Source organism: Paramormyrops kingsleyae, chromosome 3 (genome assembly GCF_048594095.1).
Source record: "Paramormyrops kingsleyae isolate MSU_618 chromosome 3, PKINGS_0.4, whole genome shotgun sequence".
Taxonomy (NCBI): domain Eukaryota; kingdom Metazoa; phylum Chordata; class Actinopteri; order Osteoglossiformes; family Mormyridae; genus Paramormyrops; species Paramormyrops kingsleyae.
This window is the reverse complement of record NC_132799.1, coordinates 15,216,985-15,240,036: the sequence shown is the minus strand read 5'-3', so window position 1 is coordinate 15,240,036 and position 23,052 is coordinate 15,216,985. Positions and strand designations below refer to the sequence as shown.

At 51.0% G+C, this 23,052-nt stretch overlaps 1 protein-coding gene across 3 annotated transcripts in view; it reads left to right on the top strand.

The window, feature by feature from the left end:
- The window catches only part of ttc7a (tetratricopeptide repeat domain 7A), a 49,890-nt gene that overhangs the window by 20,262 nt on the left and 6,576 nt on the right, over window positions 1-23,052 (top strand). For all 3 annotated transcript variants that reach the window (XM_072709718.1, XM_072709719.1, XM_072709720.1), the window contains exons 16-20: window positions 1,230-1,390; window positions 11,003-11,119; window positions 11,198-11,298; window positions 12,340-12,474; window positions 15,598-15,800. In XM_072709718.1, the coding sequence (XP_072565819.1) occupies window positions 1,230-1,390; window positions 11,003-11,119; window positions 11,198-11,298; window positions 12,340-12,474; window positions 15,598-15,800 (717 nt within the window). The remainder of the gene's footprint in view (window positions 1-1,229; window positions 1,391-11,002; window positions 11,120-11,197; window positions 11,299-12,339; window positions 12,475-15,597; window positions 15,801-23,052) is intronic.

Sequence of the window (23,052 nt, the reverse complement as noted above, 5' to 3'; positions counted from 1 at the left end):
CCCCGGCCTGCTCGGCGTTCCCACAGAGTCCCCGTCTGTCTGCCGTGTGTGGCCTGTAGGCGACCCGGACGGCGTGGGCTGGATGGGGAGTGGTGGTGGGGGGGGGGGGTTTCGGGCTGGGGGGGTCACCTAACCAAAGATGCAATGGTACAGTATCACTATCTCTCTCCAAAGAGCATGTGGATGCCCCACTGGGTGAAAAATAGGGCATTCTGGGAAACCACTTCAGGACAAAAGGGCTGTGCGTGTGTGTATGTGTGTGTATGTGTGTGTGTGTGCGTGCGTGTGTGTATGCGTGTGTGTGTATGTGTGTGTGCGTGTGTGTGTATGTGTGTGTATGTGTGTATGTGTGCGTGCGTGCGTGTGTGTGTATGTGTATGTGTGTGTGTGTGTGTATGTGTGTGTATGTGTGTGTGTGTGTGTATGTGTGCGTGTATGTGTGCGTGTATGTGTGCGTGTATGTGTGTGTGTGTGTATGTGTGTGTGTATGTGTGTGTGTATGTGTGTGCATTAGAATGAGGGAGCAGATGGGGGCTGAGAGAGGCAGGGCGGGGGGGGGGGGAAGGTGCCTGTGTCTCCCCGGCTGGCATGCGGGGGCTGCCGGTAAACCCATTTGGCTGGAGAGAGGGAACTGGGCAGAGAGAAGAGCCAGGCGGCTGGGAGGACGTGGGTGGGCGGGGGGGTGATGGGGGGGAGTGATGGCGATCGCAGGAGCCAGGCCGGGGCTTAGCGCCTCATTGTCACCTCCCGTCTCTGACACGCAGCATGTGTGTCCGCAGAGGCCGATCTCCCAGCTCATCTGTCCAGCCCAGTAAAGCAGACACACCCACAAACACATGCGCTCCATCGCGCTCCGACAGGCTATAAATATTCTGAACCTGTGGCTGTTTATGGGGACACGGGATGCTGCTAACTAGCCAGGTCCCCGTTAGCATTCCATTCCGGAATTCCCACATGGTCTGAAGTTAAAGTTCACAGTCATCGTCCCTTTGCGGCCTCCACATCTTCCCAACATCAAAGAACGGTCACTTTCTGAGACAATTTCACAGCTTTGGCAGGTCAGGTCCTGCTAGTGCCACGAAACAGATAGTCTTCATAAAGCAATCTGTGTCACAGCCATAAGGGTCCAATTCCCTCTTCAGACCTTCCATGCTGTAGCTGCTGTTATTCCTGTAAGTTATGTGGGAGTCGCACGGTCACTGTGTGCCACACGTCTCCATCCTCTGCAGGTCACGGCGGCCATGGTCCCCCTGGAGGTGGCGCTGTCGCTGTGGCCAGATAACCTCAGCTGCCTGCATCTTCTAGTTCTGGTCTTAAGTGCGCAGAAGCAGTACCAACCTGCCATGGAGACGCTGACCGTCGCCCTCACTCAGCACCCGGAGAACTTCAGGTTGGCTGCATGCTCATGTGATGCTTTCATGGAGGATGACTTCCCCGTTGTGTTATGTGGTCCTTAGTCCGCAGGGTCTAGGCTAGCATATGACTTCTGTAATGTGGGTGTGTGCGCATTTGCCAATGAGTCGCATGTTTTTGGGGGGGGGGGGGGGGGGGGCGCAGCTGTTTGTACCTCACGGGCGGGGCACTCCACATGTCTTTTTGAAGCTCCACCCCCCAATTCTGTGATTGGCCATGTCAGAGGTGTGGCCAAGCTTTCTGAGAGTGTGTATGTAAGGTGCAATGGAAGTAACTCCGGTCCAGCCCGACACACTGTGTGGAAATATCAATACCCCCAGGAGTGCACAACACGCCATATCTTCTCTCCCCTGATTTACACGAGTGTGTGTGTGAGTGTGTATATCATGTATATATTACATTATGGGAACCTAATATCCCCACAATGTGATAAAAACTGTTATTTTGCTGTTGTAGGGACCATTTTTCGGTCCCCAGAAGGGAAAACTTAATTGTATGAAAATCTGCGACTGCAATCAAAAAACTAAAAATGCCAAAAGACTTTTATTTTGTTAGATTACTTATGGTTAAGGTTAGGGCTGGGTAGGGCCTCATGATGGGATTAGAGTTTTCCCCATAGAAATGAATGGATGGTCCCCACAAAGATATGAATACAGAGAGTGTGTGTGTGTGTGTGTGTGCATGTGCATTCGTGTGTGTGAGTGAAAAGCTTACTTAATGCTCAAAATCTTATTCAGACTTCACACTGCTGTTAACTGGACCTGTGAACAATGGTCTGCCTTTTGACCTATCTGACCGTGCTGTGTGGCACTGTGTGAATGAGAATCTCCATGTGCATGTCTGTGGCGTGCCAAACTTTGCAAGATTAAAACAGTGTAATCAGCCTCTGAGTGTGGGACTATTCCCAGTTTGACCACTAGAGGGGGCACTTCTCAGTTCAGTCGTTCAGCTTTAGTTTCTGTTTGAAAGTAATTTGCTGGAAATGCAGAAGAAAAGGTGCAGAAGGACAGGAAAGTGCCCTTGACACAAAACTCTGTACATGTGTGTATCTGCAAACATATATAGATTATGGGAGAATGGCTCCCCATTCATTCCTCTTTGTTATCTGCTTTAGTGTGTAAGAGTGGAGCAGGTTCTGTCCTGCTGTGCCCTGGCATACCAGACCAGAGGGAGGGTCTTTACCCTCTAGGCAAAATTTCCGGCCAGGTGGAGGACTGGCACTGTGGAAACCAGAGACAAGCGCTCGTGGGGGATCATTCTGGAACACGACGCATCCCGCAGTCTGGGGACTGGCGAGTGCTTGTACACACACTTCCATATCAATGTTGTCTCAGTAAGGCTTGAAAGCCGAGATCATTTCACGCTAAAATTCATACTCATGGGTGTAACGCAACAAGCTGCAGACAGATACTTGCATAAGAGTGGTGCTAGCAGATGGTTGAGTAATGCATGATTGCATCATGATGCATCATGTTGCTGAAAGCAAGTGAGTGATGAACTGAACACCCAGCATCTGGCCTTGTGGACCCCCCCCCCTTTAAACTTCCTCTTCTCTTTTGCTGTGTACCTGGGGTGTCGTGATCTAGATTTCCCTTTCTGCTTTCCAGCTTCTCTCTCGATCCCTGACACACAGAGATGCGTGTACGTGCTCTTCCATGCTTTTCTCCCCGGAGACCTTTGACTGCTCTGACCCAATTAAGAGTTTTTCGTCCCGCATCGACCAATCGCGGCCCTCCGTGTGCCAGGAATCCCCATCACCCTGGCAACCGTGAGGTCACTTGTTTGGAACGTGCCGGGTGTTCCTAGCAGCGGGGAGGGGAACAGGAGCAGCGAGGGCATGACTGTATGGGCTAGTGGATCTGAGCTCTTACCTCTGGCAACAGCACAGTTTTCTCTATGTTGCAGGTAGTCGGGGGAGGAGCATTAAGTCTCCTGATTGAGGGGGGTCCCCCTGCCCCCCTGTTAGGGGCTCTCGACCCACTGCAGAGCAGGGCTATCTCATTTCATCCACAAAAACACATTGCAGAGGCATCAGAGTTGGTGCAAACTTTAAGGACAGCACTACAGGCAGCTCAAAATCATTATTCTGCTCTCTTCTAGGGTTATTTCATGGTGCTGTTGAATGGCGTAGAAAAGGTTGTCCTGGAGCTTACATCCCCCAACTCTAACACATACCGCTGATCCTCATTCCTCCCCTCCTGACCGCAAGGAAGTGCCAAGAGTGAGTGTGTAGGAAGCTGTCATGTCACTCCACTGCCTGCCAACCTTCGAACATTTTCATTTTGTGAAATTTAAATGTAATTTGGCAGCAGAAGAACATGTGCAGTAGGGTGGGTCACTGGTCATTATGACAGGACGGGGCTGGTAGTGTGGCGGTTGGGACGAGGCAGTGTTTGGTTTAGTGTAGTCCCTGACTCAGTGTGATGGCACTGCATCAGTCGCTGCAGTGTATTTGTAACAGCCCAGTTAAGGTAGTTAAGTGTCAGTTCCAGCATGTCAATGTGACTCCCCTGCAGTGAAGAATACTCTTTCCCTGTGACTTCTAAGCAGTAAGAGATACTCTCTCCTTGTGACTATTCTGCAGTGAGGGATACTCTCTTCCTGTAACTTCCATGCAGTGAGGGATACTCTCTCCATGTGTCTGCCTTGCATTGGGGGATACTCTGTCCATGTGTCTGCCCTGGAGTCAAGGATATTCTGTCTATGTGCCTGCCATGCAGTGAAGGATACTTTCTCTGTGTCCCTGCCCTGCAGTGAAAGATAATCTCTCTATGTGCCTGCCCTGCAATGCGCCTGCAGTGAGGGATACTCTTTCTATGTGCGTGGCCTGCAGTGAGGTATACTCTTTCTGTGTGCGTGGCCTGCAGTGAGGTATACTCTTTCTATGTGCCTGCCCTGCAATGAGCGAAACACTCCATATGTGCCTGCCCTGCAGTGAGGGATACTCTTTCTGTGTGCCTGTCCTGCAGTGAGGGGTACTCTGTCCATGTGTCTGCCCTGTGGTGAGCGAAACATTCCCTATGTGCCTGCCCTGCAGTGAAAGATACTCTCTCTGTGCATCTGCTTTGCAATGAGGGTGTTTTCTCTCTATGTGCCTGCTCTGCAGTGAGAGATACTCTTTCTGTGTGCGTGGCCTGCAGTGAGGTATACTCTTTCTATGTGCCTGCCCTGCAATGAACGAAATACTCCCTATGTGCCTGCTCTGCAGTGAGCGATACTCTCTCTATGTGCCTGTCCTGCAGTGAGGGGTACTCTGTCCATGTGTCTGCCCTGTGGTGAGCGAAACATTCCCTATGTGCCTACCCTGCAGTGAAAGATACTCTCTCTGTGCATCTGCCCTGCAATGAGGGTGTTCTCTCTCTATGTGCCTACTCTGCAGTGAGAGATACTCTCTGTGTGTATCTGCCCTGCAATGAGGGTGTTCTCTCTCTATGTGCCTGCTCTGCAGTGAGAGATACTCTCTCTGTGCATCTGCCCTGCAATGAGGGTGTTCTCTCTCTATGTGCCTACTCTGCAGTGAGAGATACTCTCTGTGTGTATCTGCCCTGCAATGAGGGTGTTCTCTCTCTATGTGCCTGCTCTGCAGTGAGAGATACTCTCTCTGTGTATCTGCCCTGTAATTAGGGTGTTCTCTCTCTATGTGCCTGCTCTGCAGAGTGGGATACTCTCTCTGTGTATCTGCCCTGCAATGAGGGTGTTCTCTCTCTATGTGCCTGCTCTGCAGTGAGAGATACTCTCTCTGTGTATCTGCCCTGTAATTAGGGTGTTCTCTCTCTATGTGCCTGCTCTGCAGTGAGAGATACTCTCTGTGTGTATCTGCCCTGCAATGAGGGTGTTCTCTCTCTATGTGCCTGCTCTGCAGTGAGATATACTCTCTCTGTGTATCTGCCCTGTAATGAGGGTGTTCTCTCTCTATGTGCCTGCTCTGCAGTGAGAGATACTCTCTGTGTGTATCTGCCCTGCAATGAGGGTGTTCTCTCTCTATGTGCCTGCCCTGCAGTGAGAGATACTCTCTCTGTGTATCTGCCCTGTAATTAGGGTGTTCTCTCTCTATGTGCCTGCTCTGCAGTGAGAGATACTCTCTCTGTGTATCTGCCCTGTAATTAGGGTGTTCTCTCTCTATGTGCCTACTCGGCAGTGAGAGATACTCTCTCTGTGTATCTGCCCTGTAATTAGGGTGTTCTCTCTCTATGTGCCTGCCCTGCAGAGTGGGATACTCTCTCTGTGTATCTGCCCTGCAATGAGGGTGTTCTCTCTCTATGTGCCTGCTCTGCAGTGAGAGATACTCTCTCTGTGTATCTGCCCTGTAATTAGGGTGTTCTCTCTCTATGTGCCTGCCCTGCAGTGAGAGATACTCTCTCTGTGTATCTGCCCTGTAATTAGGGTGTTCTCTCTCTATGTGCCTGCTCTGCAGTGAGAGATACTCTCTCTGTGTATCTGCCCTGTAATTAGGGTGTTCTCTCTCTATGTGCCTGCTCTGCAGTGAGAGATACTCTCTCTGTGTATCTGCCCTGTAATTAGGGTGTTCTCTCTCTATGTGCCTACTCTGCAGTGAGAGATACTCTCTGTGTGTATCTGCCCTGCAATGAGGGTGTTCTCTCTCTATGTGCCTGCCCTGCAGAGTGGGATACTCTCTCTGTGTATCTGCCCTGTAATTAGGGTGTTCTCTCTCTATGTGCCTGCTCTGCAGTGAGAGATACTCTCTCTGTGTATCTGCCCTGTAATTAGGGTGTTCTCTCTCTATGTGCCTGCCCTGCAGAGTGGGATACTCTCTCTGTGTATCTGCCCTGTAATTAGGGTGTTCTCTCTCTATGTGCCTGCCCTGCAGAGTGGGATACTCTCTCCCTGTGACTACCCTGATCCCTTTGCCTGCCCGGCACACTGTAAAGTGCTCCTCATCCACTCTGATGCCACCTCTGTCATTTCCTTATTGTGGCTGAAGACATGCTCCTGTTTAACAGAAGGACTGGTTTTCAGCTGTGCTATCTATATCACAGTGTTAACTGCTGGGGGGGGGGTGGGGGGTGGTAGCAGACCAGGGAGGAGAGCGAAGCTGCAGCTCTCTGCGGCGCTGCACAAATTAACGTGTCCTGTTAGGGGCAGAGGTGCAGTACAGGAGACATGGCCAGGCCCCGCAGAGAGGATGGACAGCATTTCTGCTACTGCTTCCCCTGTAGACAGTGTCACCTGACCTCAGATGAAGCGCTGATGTCCAATTAAAACAGCCACACAGCCTGAGACTTTGACTCTCCCCAGTCTAGATGCAAGTGTGACATATAAGCATGAACAAAAACAAAAAAAACATCGATTAGATCTCCAGTGGGTAGGGGTGTATCTTCTGGAGACTTCTCTCTGTCCTGGTGGTGTATTTTTAAAACCAGCTCCCTGTGGTGCTGCTTGTCATCTTAGTGTCTGACGGCACGGTCCGTAGCCTCATCCCCTCAAACTGCCGGCTCCCGGAGTCCGTAACGAGACATATTTCACTGCCAGCGTTTCCCTGGAGACGGGCTGTCTCGCTGCACCATTGATCCGAGCGAGCCTGCCGTCGGTGCTGGTCCAAACACGACTCTGTTTGGGGGTGGGGAGTAATCACAGGGCCCATCAAATCTGAGAGAACATCAAACTGAGGCCTATGGCAGTCTCTGTAACTGGCAACCCCCCCCCCCCGCCCCCTTCACATACTCGGGCAGCCCCCTGCCCCCATTGAGACTGGCAGGTTAGTAGCAGCCCGGGCAGACCCAGCCCATAATAAGTGGTATTAACGCCTTAGAGCCTAGCACATAGTGTTGACATCACTTGGGAGAAAACAGGAAGTGAACAAATCCCCAGTCTGTGAAAGAAGCACCACTTGGAGATGGGTTAAGAGCGTGTTAGTAGTCCCAGAAGCTGCCGTGGCGTGTCTGTGATTTCTCTGCGTTCATTCTGAAGGGGTTACCTGGCCTGCTGGGAAATTTTGCCTGTTTTGCTGCCCACGCTTTGTACAGCGGGTGTAGGAACCTAGCGATGTGTGTAAGAGGTCAGAAGTAGAGTGAAGAAGACTCTTTGGGTCTTTGGGTCTGTGCAGTGAGGGTCACCTGACCTGCCCATTTTGCCATCAGTCACAATTTTTCCATCCTAGTCGGTAACAGGTTAGCTTGGTCTTCCTGGCTGGAGGCTGGTTCGCTGTGGGCCCCCCATTAAATGCCCCATCTGACATCGCCGTGACATCGCCTCCCGTGCGTCTCACCTGTCCTCCAATTCATCCTCCTGCTCGGGGCACACGTTCACCCACCGCCTGATACGTTACGCCACGTGTGTCTTCATGTTGTTTTGCATGCATGCGTGTATTATAACTCACCTACAGATATACACATAACCCGGCTGTAGTATATTTGTGATATATGTAACTACAGCATCTACAGGCTTACAGATGTGTAAATACAACCCTTTGTTGTGCTGCAGATGCCTGTCTGTTTGTGTATAGAGGAGAGGCAGGTCGGTGTTGCTCGTGGGGATAATAGGGATTACCTGTACTCAGCCTGATGAGGAGTCCTTACGTCAGGCTCTGCTGTGACTCCTGTCTGGCCCGGGTGCTTGTTGCATAACGCGACATCTAGCAAAAGTGTCGCAACACCAGTGTAGCCAGACACGGTATCGACCGTCTTTCCCAAAGAACCCGCAGGACCCCGTCCGACACGTCACTCCCTGCCTTGCTTCCGTACTGCCCCCGACGGCTCAGTGTTCCGATACCTCCCACCTCCATGCCGCCGCTGAAAGCGAGCCCCGTCCTGCGGCAAGTGAAGCCTAGCCTGACGCAGCTCACAGTGCGTACCCCTCACAGTGCGTACCCCTCACAGTGCGTACCCCACGGCCCTCTGCAGGCAGCACGGCCTCACCACGTCGTTTAACCACTCTCCTCTAATTGGCGTTTTAATTAGAAGTGTCCCTCTGTGCATTAAGGCTTAATTTTCAGCTGCTTCTGCAGCTTGAGTTTTGTGGATCCGGTGTGTAAAATGTGCTGCATGCTACAGTGTGGACAATGAAGCGTGATGTCAGAGCCTGTAGACTGGTGAAGTACTACAGAGTAGCAGAGCAGCAGAGGGGACAGAGCAGGCCAGCATAGAAATCGACCCCATGTAGAGCGTTGGGTCCAGATCAAAGTTGTCATAAAAAAAAAAAACATTTTTAACACTGTTGCATGCAGCGTTAGTGGTCAAAGTTGCTAACTGCTGTAAGATTTCAGAACCTTGTTAAGGTAATTTTGTGCATTTGCTGTTTGCTGGAAAGGGGTGCTGGGGGTGCCCCAAGAATGAAAGAAGGCTGCATGATGAGTAAGCCCCCAGTGTGCATGGCTGCTAGAGTTGCTCTGTGCTGTGTGCCAGCTCTAGGTAGCAGTGTCGATACTGGTTTCTCCTGTTGTACTTCATGTATGTAGCTTTGGACTGGTAGTGTCTGACCAAGAGGACTTTATATGAAGTTTAATTTCTACTGCGTCTCCCAGTGGGAACAGGTCCTCCAGGTCTTGTTGTCTCCTAGGTGCTGAGATGCCCTAGCCTTCGGCAAATTATCCCAGCTGGCAAATCCCAGGTTTTTATTTAGGACGGCAAACTCAATTAGCCAATTCCGACTGCCCTCTGATTGAGTCAGGATTCTGATGATGCTGCCTGCCATGGCAACAGCCGAGCTGCCGTGGAGACGGATGTTCTGGACGATCTATTTAAAGACCAGGCTCTTCCCTGGTCAGCATCGAGGCTGTCCTCGCCGCCTTGCTCATGCGTAGGGGTATCATTGTGTGTCTTTCTGTGTGGGGGCATTATTTGTGTCTCTGTGTAGAGGGGATGTATGTGTAGAACATGAATCTCTCCATGTTAACAGAACATATTTGGTCTATATGTGTCTCTTGGTGCTGTTGATGAAGCAGAATGACTCTGAGATAGCAACGTTTGCTTGCTCCACATCCAAAGCTGCTTTTCATACTTTTAAGTGACTCTGACAGTGATGGCAAATAATCAGGAGGTAGTGGGGGTCTGATGGGAGATCAGAGCCACACCATCGATCCCTCTCTGGGGTAGATCAGAGTGCCCCCCCCCCCCCACCCCTAGCTAGGCTCTGATTCAAAGCATGGGCATGGATTTCCACTGCAGTTTTCATCTGCCTCTGTTCTGATCTCAAGATTTTTCTAAGCCTCTTGTACTTGTTTACCAGCACCCCCATCGTATGGTTTATGGTTTTGTGAAATAATCATAATTCTGACCATCAAGCCTTTGCTCATGCACCCACAGGTTAAACTTACATTTTCTGGTGGTTTCTATGAACTCCACGAGTGTTGGACTTGTGGAAGTTTCTGCAGCTTCTGACAGCTAATTTTACCCACCGATCTCATTTAACATTCTGTCACCCACACCAGTTGATAACTAATGAAGCATAATAATAACAAGGAAAATGGACCGGAAACAGTTGAGGATTTAGTTTGGCGAAATCAACATCTTCATCTCTCGTTATTTACGCTAAGTGGGTACCGATGACAAAGACCATGGCTTTGTCCCCTCTGCTCGGTGCTGGCTCCCCTTTTACCGTATTCCTCCTAATGCTAAGTCCCCAGCACTTCCTGGTGCTCCCAGAGCTCCCAGAGAACATGTGACGCAGGCGCTTCCTGTCGGCATGCTCCTCCGGTCCCTCCCCACAGGTGGAATGACACGCCTCCATTTCCATTGCGTCTAGGTGCTGATTAGATCTCGAGGCCTTCTCCAGCCCCCGGTCACGTTGCCCACTGGTGTTGTCGTCATGGGTCCTGACCCTGCTCTCGCCTGTGTGTTTTGTTAATGTGAGAGAGGAAGCAGAGAGCCTGTTGGGGGTGGCAGCAGAGGGCATAGCGGGCTGCCATCGTAGTTTGTTCTCCCTTTTATGGCGAGCTGAAGCCAGCCTGCAGAAGGCTGATTAAAGATTGCTTGGAGTGTCTGGGAAAAGCACAGCGCTCCATCAGATCTGCTGGCGGCCTTGCGGGCCTTGCTGCTCGGCTCTCACACCAAACAAACCATGGATCGGTACCTGATGAGCACCAGCGGAGTGCTGTCCTCTGGCACGGGAACTGGTACTCGCCAGTTACACACCAACACGCAGCCGCTTTGCTTTGACGTGCTGGTACCTTTACGGAAAGCAGAGCAATACCAGCTTGACTGGAAACACAGACCCCAGCAGGCCTGGTCTCAGTTTCCTGGTGGCATCTCAAAGGCAGCTATGAACCCATCGGTCCTGCAGTCGTCAGTAAGTTTGAAGTGTAGCTCCGGACGCACGGTGTCTTTCCGAGGTTATGAAGCTTTGTGCCGTTTGACGCAGCCGTCGGCTTGGGTTCTGTCAAGGCGTGAGGACAGCTGTGTGGTCGTGTACTTTATGGATGCTCACCAGTGGTCAGTGTGGGCCTTTTTTGAGCTTGTGTGTTGACTATTGGTATGCCTGGTCCTTATTGTCGACGTCGTTGTTGGTTAGTTGGTTGGTTATCCTACGTTAGCAGCCAGTCTTTGGGATGAGCTTAGCCAGTACCACAGGGACAGCGTGGCTGTGTGTGGAATCCGGTGTGATGGGACTGTATCTCTGCTTGCCACCCCCCCAGCCTGCTGTTTACCAAAGTGAAGCTAGAGGAGGTGCTTCTGGGACCGGAGGCTGCCCTTCGGACCTGTGAGGACATGCTGCAGCTGTGGCAGAGTCGCTATGAAGGAGTTCGCTCTGGGTGAGTGTGTGTGTCTGGGTGTGTGTGTATGTTAATTTTGTCCCGGCTTGTTACCAACACCTTCCTGCACTGTCACAGGGATGCTGAAGAGGGCAGCAATGACTCCGACCCAGTGACCCTGAGCCGGAAGCCCAGTGGGACCCACCTGACCCTCCCCGACTTGCATGATGTCGAGACCGGTCCGTGCGCATATCGTCTGCCGCCGACTCCTCGAACGCAAATTGGGAATCCCACGTGATGAAATCCGAGCGTATTCCTACCTTGCTTGCTGTTCCTCTGACACATCCTGCAAGCCGTCCCTGCAAGATGAGATGGTGGTGTTGTTACACGCAAGCATGCTCGTCCGTTGTCGATCACCATGTAAACATATTAAAAAATGTTGGGAGTAGCAGCTATCAACCTGACCAAGCACCCTACGGACCAATCACAGCTAAGATTGAGCCAATCAGACCAATGAAAGCAGAGCTTGAGCCAATCACACCAATCGGAGCTGAGTTTCTCAAGAGTGAGTCCTTTTTGACCTCGGGGAGCAAAATTAGAAGCCCTGAGTGAAGGCCCCCAGTGGGCCCGGTTATCGTTAATTTCTTGGAATATGTTTTATGCATAACTCCGTATCCCATAGTGTACATTGTCGCAGATACAGAGCTCACATAGACGGGGGGCGGCTGCAGGACGCACATACAGTACATACAGGGCAGGTTAACCAATCCGCTTACGGTCTGGGGAGGGACTCCATTCACCCCGTGAGTCAGCCATGAGGTTTTAGTGGGACAGGGGTATCATATACCGGCTCTCAGCAGCTGAGGTGACAGGCAGATGTCCCAAACCTCCCTCTGCCCCCCATGTCAGCATGGGATGCACCCCCACCCACATCACTGGGATTCCTGAAGGCTGATTTTAGCTTCGGTATCTCGCCACGTGAACACTCAGGCTTGGTGTGTGTGTGTGGGGAGTGGGGGGGGGCGTCGTACAGGAGCAGGACATTAGGGGTGACGGAACTTTGCAGTGAAAACTGTACCTCCCTTATGATCTGAAGACTGACTGCGATTCTCATGCGGATTTACTGTCTGCATTATTGAAGCAGGGGGAGGATCATCAAAAATAAACCTGCAGGACTGATCGATATCACCCTGTTAGATGGCAGCGACTGATGGCTGCCATCTGTCAAGCCCCCACCCCGAGCCTGTGTCACTCTAACCTCCCCTGTCGCTTTCGCTCAGGCTCCCAGAGTGCTGCTTCTGTTGCGGCGTCCCGCCTTGAGCAGGCCTGGTCCGAGGTGTCCGGCAACAGCTCCTCCCACCGGCAAGGCCCCGCCCACATCTGGGTGACCCTGGAGCGCATCTGGCTGCAAGCAGGTGGGCATCCCATAGTGGGCATGTGTTAGTGACGACGTTTCATTGGTTGGTTCCTGGCCAATAAGTATCAAGTGTCAGTCAATACCGTACACTGACTGTGCTGTGTGCTGACGGCAATGTGTAAACAGGTTACTGGACGTCAGGGATCTGAGGCTGATGCCTCTCACGGTTATACACAAAGACTGTTAAAATCATCACTTCTTATACCTAAATGCAATACAGGTCAAATATTTTTTGCAAGTCTTTGGGTCAATTTTATTATTATTTGCATGTGAGCTTGTGATTGGCTGCAGTGACTCATGTGCCTGAGTGTCACCATGTTAAGCTGAAAATCCTAGCAGACATTATGGGATGGTGCTCAGTGTTTCTGGGATCTAGCCTTCCGGCTACAGTTATGACCGATGGCACGTCAGTGTATGATCCCGCCTCCCAACAGGCCGCACATTTGGGCCGGACCTCTGACGGGTCCAAGTTTGGTACTGCTGGAAGATCTGTAGTGCTTCCACATTTGGACAGGATGCCGAGGTCATCTGTCCAGCACCAGGATCCAGAATCTGTAGTCCTTTATAATGCAAATACTTCCTTGTATTACTCTTTTTTGATTGGTGGAGTCAGTGCCCCCGCCCACACCAGCCCCTGACCCCTTTTCCCAACTCTTCACTTTTCCCAAGACTCTCCTTATAGCTGTCGGGACCCCCTTAAGGTCCCTTCCCAGAAATCCCCTGGGACAAGTCATTTCCTGTTCCAGGCAGCCCTGCTGACCTGCAAAGCGGCGAACCCTTTTAGCACTGCTCTCTGTGCCCCCAGAGATTGCTCTCAGTGCTACACCTGATTGGACCATTTCTAAAGAGGAATCCCTCTGGACCCACCAATTTGTAACTGCATTTGGAATAATTATGCATGGGAGTTTAGTAGGGAATGTGTGATATGTGGCTATTATGTGAAATGACCTTTTCTATTTAGAAAAGAGATTCGTGTGTAAAAAGGTGCTGTTAATGGATTTTATCTTTCCAATGTGTCTGGAGCGTATTTCTGCACACTCAGAAGTCGCCAGCTGAGCCCCTTACCTCAGCAAACAAACAAAATGATGGAAGAATCCAGACTAACAACAGGGTGGATAATTGGTAAAATGAGATTTTTTGAAATTCTCACTCGAAAAGTTTGATCAGCCGGCATCAGCAGGGCATGCAGTCCGGCCCCCCACCTTTCGAGATAACATGCATAGGTGCATAATGAAAAATGTGACAAAGCAGGCGAGGCTAGTATCCATAGAAACGTTCAAAATTAAAAAAACGTCTTCAACAGGTACATAACCCTGTAAACACATATTCGATACGTGGCATCCCACCTCTCTCGGAAGTGCCAGGAGTCTCCCCCAGGTTGACAGCAGCCCCTTGACACCCGCAGATGATGTGCAATATCCCAGAAAACTGCTATTCCACTATTCAGAGGCAGCAAACTCACCTGGGTGGAGGTTTTACCACTGTATCCCTACCCCCAATCTGCCCCCCCCCCACCCCGAAAGAGCACTAGGCTTGGGTGGTGTCGAATTTCAAAAATCATTGTTTTAACATTTTAATGCTGCATTTAGTGTTGTATTTGATTAAAAATAAGACGTGTGAACTATTGGCACTATATCATAATTAACAGTCAGTAACACGTGGCACTAATGTACATACAATGGAAATTTCTGCTTTTTATCCACAGTCCAGCCCCTGAAAGTTTAAATGGCAGTAAACTAGCCTTTGGTTAAAAAGTCTGATATACAGTATCAAACATATAAGTTTCCAGTTTACCCTTCGTCCCACCTAAACGGCATTCATTCTATCGGGAGGTCAGCTTCCTAAAAGCGCAATGAGAATGAGTCTCCAGCAGTTTGTCTGTCCCCCGCTGCCTGGAGACAGCTTCCTGCAGCCTCGCCTGCCATTGGTCAGTGCAGGGCGGGGGGGCGTGCCCCCTTCGTGGCCAGCTGGGAGCCAGGCTGCAGTTACAGCACTAGCGTGCGTTGCCCTTATTTGGTCTAGTGCCTGGTTAGCGCCCAGTGCTGCTGGCCCTGTGTGTGTATGCTTGTTGCTAATCTGTGCGTACAACCAGGTGTGTGCAGGAAGTGGGCGTCTTTTAATCAGCCCCTGACAAGCAGCAGGAGGCAGATGATTTATTTTACAGCTGTCTGAGGTTGCTGTCTTCCCTGGGTTTATGTTGCAGGGGCGAGCAGAGCCCTTCCCTTTCAGTCATGCAGAATAACATGCAGCCGTATAGATTTGTGTCGACTTCTCACTTTGTATTCCTTGGATTTTCTGCTACAGAGTCTCCTAAAGAGGCTGAGGGTTCCGGCAGGCCAGCCCTGGACTTCCTGTCTGGGTTTTGGGTCGTTTGCCAGCCTCTGTTGTGGTCATGTGTGAGTGGGGTCCTGGGATGGCTGAGCCAGAAGGGGTTTATGGGTAGCCGCATGCCAGGGGGGTTTGACATGAACTTACACACGGTCACACATGACCCTGTGGTTTTCCTGGTTCCACAGAGCGACCCATCTGTCTTATATTTCTCCACTCTGACCGCCCTTGATCACGGTCCCTCTGTTGCCCATGACTTAGTCCTTGCGGGGGGGGGGTTGGTTGCTGCCGCTACCTGGAGTTCAGCTCCAGTAACATGTCGCCATGTGGATCAGGGGTCAGGGTTAGCGCAGGTCAGAGGTCTCTGAAGGGTTCTGCGGACGTCCCAGCTCGAATCTCTGGTTTACCAGTCTGTAGACGCATCTCCGATTAAAAGATGGATGTGGTCCCCAGTTCCTAGTCATGAGGAAGTGTGTTTTGAAGCTGTGAGGGGGGGCGACGGGCGGCTCAGCGGGTGAACATGTTGCCAGGAAGGTTGCCTGTTCCAAGCCCACACTGGGCGGTGATGTCACCGTTGCACTCCTGAGCAGGTCCCTTAACCTCGACCCTGGGTTCTCAAAGAAATGTATAAAAGTGCCTAATAAATAAATGTAGCTTATGAGTGACCTAAAGTTAGTGCTTGTTTTTGTCTGCATAATGTTCATTAATAATGCTGCTCGGCATCCGTCTTTAAGTCTCGATCTGTCTTTGCTTATCAGAGGGAAATGGGCTGGCATGTTCTGTCTCTCCCCAGGGGAGCTCTTCATGGCGGAGCGGCGGGAGAAGGAGGCGCAGTTCTGTGCCCAGGAGGCGTCGGCGGTGTCCCCGGCCTCCCACGCTGTGCTCCTGCTGCGGGGCCGCCTTGCCGAGCTGAGGGGCTGCGACAGCGAGGCCAAGACGCTGTACGATGAGGCACTGACCATCCACCCCCAGGGACACCGCATCCTCATGCATATGGTGAGGACACGCACGCACACGCAGAGTCTGCACACACCCCGATATGTCCCTCACGTACATGCGTGTGCCCGGCTGCACACCAACGCACATATGCATGCATATGCTCATCTTGAAGTCCTTCCTGCAAATTCCTCTAAGGGAAACACTCTCAAACACATGCTCAGACATGCAGGCAGACACGCACTCAGATGCCTGAGCAGACACACACTGAGATGCGCCTGCGCAGACACGCACTCAGATGCCTGAGCAGACACACACTGAGATGCGCCTGCGCAGACACGCACTCAGATGGCTGAGCAGACACACACTAAGATGCGCCTGCGCAGACACGCACTCAGATGCCTGAGCAGACACACACTAAGATGCGCCTGCGCAGACACGCACTCAGATGCCTGAGCAGACACACACTAAGATGCGCCTGCGCAGACACGCACTCAGATGCCTGTGCAGTCACACAATAAGATGCACACATAGACAAGGCACACACTCAGGTTTTTTTATAACTTTTGTTCTGGATCATCCATTCATTTCCTTGGCCATTCCTCTATAACCTTATCCCCTCCCCAGCCCTAACCTTAACCATAAGTAATCATAGAAAATATAAGACTTTTGACATTTTTATTTTTTTGATTGCAGTCACAGATTTTTATAAAATTGAGCTTCTGGAAAAATGTCTCCACACGATAAAAAGTTACCGATTTTTATCCCATTGTGGGGAAACACACACTCAGGCCCAGATACACACGAAGTCACGCAGATACACACTCAGGCCCACGCGGAAACACACACTCAGGCCCACGCGCAAACACACACTCTGGCCCACGCGCAAACACACACTCAGGCCCACGCACAAACACACACTCAGACGCACACGCAAACACACACTCAGGCCCACGCGCAAACACACACTCAGGCCCACACGCAAACACACACTCAGGCCCACACGCAAACACACACTCAGACGCACACGCAGACACACACTCAGATGCACACGCAGATGCACACGTAGACATGCAGGAGCCCTCTAACCCCTCCCCCTGTACCCCGCTCAGTCAACAATCCACAGTCTACCAGCACTGACATGCCCGTCCGCCTAGCTGTTGTTGAGTGTGTTGCTATGGCGATAGGCAGCCGACTCCGCTACCCCGGTTGGTGCCCATTGCGATATTTCCATGAGCTCTGTGACCTTCTGGGTGGCGGCTCCACCTCTTAATGGAGATGGCCCCACCCACCGACAAGCCTCAAATATTGCGGACAGCAGGGGGCATTGTAGCGAACTCCCAGTGTTCCAGAACGCCTGGGTGTTGGTTTCCATGGGGACCAGCGAGGGGGTGTGTGAAATGAGAGCGTTTTCAGACTCTGATGGGGCTGTGTCTTGGGGGAAGTGGGCCATGCTTTCATTAAATTGTGCGTCATTCTACCATCAGAGGAAAGATAAAGTGCAGATGGTCCAGGCCACTCTGTCTTCACAGCTGTAGGTGGGACTGGTGCAGGTTGGAGAGCTGCTGTTTTCACAAGGTGTGTAGATAATCCAGAATGTGGCTCTGAGCTAAGACAGGCCCTATCCCAGAGGTTCTGATTCAGAAGTGACGGCTCTTGAACCCGTGGCCTTTGTCCACGCTGTGGGAATAGGCGCCTTTCTCTGTGGCACGCCGTGCATCTCAGGCACCAGGGGTGGATGGTGTCTCCGTGGCTACAGTCTGGTGTCAGTTCCTCGGATCTTTTCTTTCCCATAGTCCCATAGTGGGGTCGTCGAAGTCCATCTTCCATGCTGCATTAGGTGCTACCTCTACATAACCTGATCTGTGATTTGTTTTATTACTTGTCCTCTGTTGTTATTTCACAATTTTTGTCCTGTTTGGCAGAAGACCTTGGCTATGTCTCTGTGCCCTTACCTGTAATAGTGTCTTTGGCCCAATATAAGTACAAAAGAGGTGTTTTCCTAAGCACACTGAGAGCTTCTTGTGTTGTGATGTAACTCCTTGTAATGGGTAATCCATAGGAAGGCCTTTCTGGCTTGTTGTCTTAAACCAGGCGGTGGATCATGCCTCCACTCCATCTGACTGTATTCAGTTCGTACAGTGGCCATCTTGTAATTACAATCTGGGGCTTGCTATCATCCCTTTGGCAGCACCCCCACCCCCCCCACCCCTCCCATTTCTGTATATGTCGGGATCCCCTGTGAGGCATCGTCAAGGCTCCCACAACCCTCACATTTCACTCACAGACTTTGTTCTCTATGTTTAAATATACAATCGTTATATCTTCATTTAAGCCAACTTCCATTACATACATTTTGATTTAATTAAATTGCTCTCAATTGTATAAAAATTAGAAAAGGATCAGTGGGCTGGAGTTCAGCCAGTACTTTCGAGTATCCACTAATTAACGAGAAGCCCTCGTTCATCCGACTAAACACGCTTCCCGTTTTAGCTACTTAATTGACACTCAGGCAGTCAGGCTGTAGATTAGGTTTCACCCCCACCATCAAGGAGGTGGTGGCACCAGGTTCGACTGTCAAGTCATTCCTTCAGCTACTTACTCTGCCCACCATGTTAGAAGGTGCAGGGAATCTCAAGTCAGACCACCTGGCTGCACGCTGACTTTTGCCCCATGGAAGAGGAGGAAGTGGAGCCACCTAATAGACGTTTTGACCTTTTGATCATTTCATCTTGTATTGTGCTTCCAATCCATGGTCAAATTCAACACGCCAGTTGGGAGTCCTGCAGGACCGGTGTCCTGTGGGTAATGGAGTTGGCCAACTATAGCTGTATGAAAGGTCGGGGTGGGGGGGCATTTGGAAAGCATACAGTTACAGCAAAGCGGAGGAGAAATGACACGGTCAAAGACATTTGGACCAGCCTTCAAGGAAATCAAACAACTGTGTAACATGGCATTATGTAATAACAGAACAACTCGACCCTGAGAATAACTCAACAAGGTGTGAATGAAGGCATCCATTCTTTGTTTATCACATAATGCTCGTTGTTTATTACATAATGCACCATATCATTACATTTTCATCATAAAAAGTACATCTACTGCATTTTGTAATAACCACTGCAATATATAATGATTTATATCAAAATGTGGGAAAATTTCTTACATATTGCATTCAAGCTGTCTGTTACAAAATGTGACAGATTGTTACAAAATTGGGCTGCTAATACATAACGAGTGACAATTTGTTACATTTTGTCGAGTTATTACATAACGTGATGTAATACATTATGTAATAACTGCATTATGTAATAACTAGACAAAGTGTGAATGAAGACATCCATTTTGTTTGTTTATTACATAATGCACTGTATTGTTACGTTTTGTCATAAAATTGCAACTCCCTCATTTTGTAATAACCATCGCAATACATAGTAATTTATTACAAATATGGGGAAATTTCTTGCACATTTAGTTCTAGCTGTCTATTACAAATTGTGGAAGATTATTATAAAATGCAGGTGCTGTTACATAATCAAGTGAATATTTGTTACTTTTTGTCAATGTATTAGATAATGTGGTGTTATGACATGATGATCAATGCTGGAATGTCCTGTGAGCTGAGTGGGGGGGGGGGGGGGGTGCATCTGAGGGAAGGGTGCTGGGAAGTCACATGACATGCTGAGTCACATGCTCTATCAGGGCTGAGTGATGGTGTTAGGCTGGTCACCGGAGTGGGGGGGGGGGTTAATGTGTGTGTGACGGCTCTCAGAGACACCATCAAGTCTGGCCTCAGACCTCACTGCCGGACCGGGGGGGGGGTAAGCTTATGGTATTGGATTGTGGTCCGTTGAGGTTTAGCCGTGATTAATGGCCTTTGAATGGCCACAGCAGACACTGGCAGACCAGACTGAAATAAAACAACCAAACGATCGTGGGAAGTTACTTTGACATATTGCCTGAAGCCTCAGACGGACACCAATTAATGTCTCAACTGTCACGAAGTGAGATTTAACAATCCGATATATTATAGGACGTCGTGTTACATTTGTGTGTGTATACCTTAATTATCATTATTTATAGGAATACAAAAATGATATATTTCTGTGGTTAATGGCCTATCCGACCGCTGACAATTTATAAAACAGTTAAAGCTTGCTTGGGGGCTGAGTCTGAGTGGCAGTGTTTCTCATTGGCTGTTGCTGGAGGGGGGTTGGCTCTCATTGGAGCACCTCTGCGTGCACCTTGGGTCAGTGGGCAGGTAACAGCCTTAGCTGGGGTGGAGTACGAGTTGCATGCGGCTGGTGAGTTGTTTTTGACCGGGGGTGTTGTCTTTTTCTCCTCAGATTAAGCCATAATCTGTGAGCTGTGTACTGTCTCCCCCCCCATGCCCAGAAAACTCCATGCCGAGTGTCTTGTGACTGTGGGACCAGTTGCTTCATGCCAACTCTCTCTCTCTCCATTTTACTGCCTTTGGGATGGTAGGCATTACCTACAGTCCCTCCCTCACACACACACACACACACACACACACACACACACACACACACAATAGTTTGTAAATTTGTGGGGACTCTCCATTCATTTAATTTCTATGGGGAAAACTGTTATCCCAACATAAAATTGAGTTTCCCCTTGTGGAGATCGAAAAAATAGTCCCCATAGTGACAAAATCACAGGCATTTGGTCCCCACAATGTAATATATACACAACCCATGCACACACACACACACACGTCAGGTAAACATATCTTTATGGGGACCGCTCATTCATTTCTATGGGACAACTCACACCCAATCTGTAGCTTGTGAGCTGTGTGTTTATTTGTGTGTGTGTGTGTTTGTGTGTGTGTGTGCGCACCCTTATGAGCAACCATGTGGCCATGTGTGATCTTCAGCACCATGACCTTAAAGATCACATGTCCCTCTGGGCTTCCCCGGTGCTCTGGCTATTACCCAGAATGCCCGTTGGCTGTGGCGTGCTGTGACCGCGTTGCTGGCAGCACGGGGCCCACTAGCGGCTGCCATCGGTGGCATCTGACAGCACTGAGGCGGCAGAGCTTGGCTCCTGGCGTAGCCGCGGCAACCGTTTATTACCGCGTCGATAAGCGGCGGATGTGATCGCTGGGCTCGGCCTCTTCTGGCCGCTGTCTCTTCTGTGTTTGTGCAGATCGTGGCAGCGACTCAGTCGGCATTCTGGCAGACAGACGGAGCGAGAGCAGGCGATCTCCAGGGGTGGAGCGGGGCATCGGGGGTGGAGCGGGGGGTTGGACAGGAAAGGTATCGAGGGTGGGGGGGCTGTTTCTAAAGTGCAGCTACCACCGGCTGGGCCCCAGTTACTGCCTCTGTTTGTGTCTTTTTGTAAAACCCTCGTCTATATGAATGTCGGCGTTTATCAGTGTCTCCTGTATTTTTAAATGTACTTTTCTTTCCCAGCTGGCTGAAGATCTCGTGCCCTGCATGTGTGCATTTGCACGTGGCGGCGCTGCGGTTACGTAATGCGTGGAGCGGCGTTGGTAAAGCGAGATGGCGGGAGTGGAGAGGTCACTTTTACTCTGCGATCCCGTTCCTCGCCGGCGTGACTCATAGCTTGTGTAACGAGTCCCTCTTATGGCTCTTGGGTGGCCCGCGGGCCTGATGATTTAACAAGCCTCTGCGTTCAGACAGTATCTGTATATTTCCACGGCAGAGCCCGGTGGTAATAGCATACACCCCCCCCCCCCCCCAACACGCCACTGATGCTCACCTCCCGGTGGGGCGCAAGCTTGTTTGTGGCTCTTGCCGGGAAAGGCAGTTCCTGGAACCTTCTGGATGGCGGGTCACCTGTCCCTGCACCTGCCTGCCGGCCTCCCGTGTCCTCCATGCGTGAGCACACCCACACACTCCACCTGGAAGGGATTCCTGAAGCTGCTTTCCCGTCAGCCTGCGCTGTTATTTTGGGAAGGGGCGTGTTGGCGGTGCATCCGAGCGGCAGCGCTGTTACATCATGGCCTGTTTGCGCTCCTTCATATTGTTCCTTGTTTGTTTGTGTGTGAGCGACTGTGTGCTACACCCCCCCCCCCCCGTGTTATTCTGCCCATATTAAACATAACCCCGCCAAGAGGAGTGTCCCATAGTCAGGGCCTCTGGACCTGCCCCCCCCCACTCTGAGCATGCCAGACACCCTTTTCCGCTGACAAGCTGCCCCCTCTCTGAACATGAGTAGTCCAGGCACACCCACGTTTGGTACAGCCTCCAGCCCCCCCCCCATCAGTCCAAGTGGCCCCAGGGCTGGAAGTGCTTTGAGTCGATTAGATAATGCTGATACATTATTTATAATGGGCCGGCCCTCTGTCCCTGTGCATTATGGGATCGCCTAGCAACCGGGAAAATGAATTCTATTGAGCGCGGCTCTCGATGACCAGAGAGGCAAACAGAGTGTGCCTAAGAGCGTGGCGGACGGCAATGAGGAACACAGGTGCGTGCGAGGGGCGGGCAGGCCTTTTCTGACTGGATGGGGTGTAGGGGCGAAGGAAGGGATGTGGGGGTTGTGGAGGTGAAATGGTTACGTGTGAAGTTTCGTCCTTTCAGCAGGAGGGCGGTGGGTGGACACCGATACAGCCTACGTGTGAACCCCCCCCCCCAATCAGTGATGTGGGTGAGGTGTCGCTCCGCTATCACATGGTACTCAGACGTCGTCCTGGGGAGCCAGCCTGAAGGCTCATAGGCTTGGCCTTCCCTGTGATTCATTACTGTTGGGGGGGCTGTGATGTGCTTTTCATTGGCTCACTTCATGGGGTGGGAGGTGTTCACAGGCCATGTGCCCTTCATGTGAGTGAGGGCCAGCGAGCCGAGCAGGCATCGGCAGAACCGCCCACGTGGTCCTCGTCCGCAATCCCCAGTCCTGCGTGAACCATCTGCCAAGATGGCCGCCGTGTGCCAGCGAGGAGAGTCCACCTATGTGACTCAGAGCCGCTCCCTCGCAGGGGCCGTGTGTCTCACCAGAACCTGACGCTGCATAAAATGGGCATCAGCATCACCGTACTCTTGGCCGGCATCGATATCCCCGGTGGGGAAGCGGCCGGCCAAACTGTTTGTTTTATGGCTAGCTTGTATGGAGATAGGAGAAGAAAGATAGAGAGGTAGAGAGCAGAGAGCTGTGCTGATTTCATTAGCATGGATGTGTCTTTCCTCAGGGGAGAGTTGTCATAGCAGAGCGTGTCACATGACCAACCTGCTTCCTTTCCAGTAGCACTGGGACCAAATGCCTTTAACTTCAAAATTACACACTGCCATGCAAATGGGCGGTAGTGCAAACACCAGCCTCGTCCGTG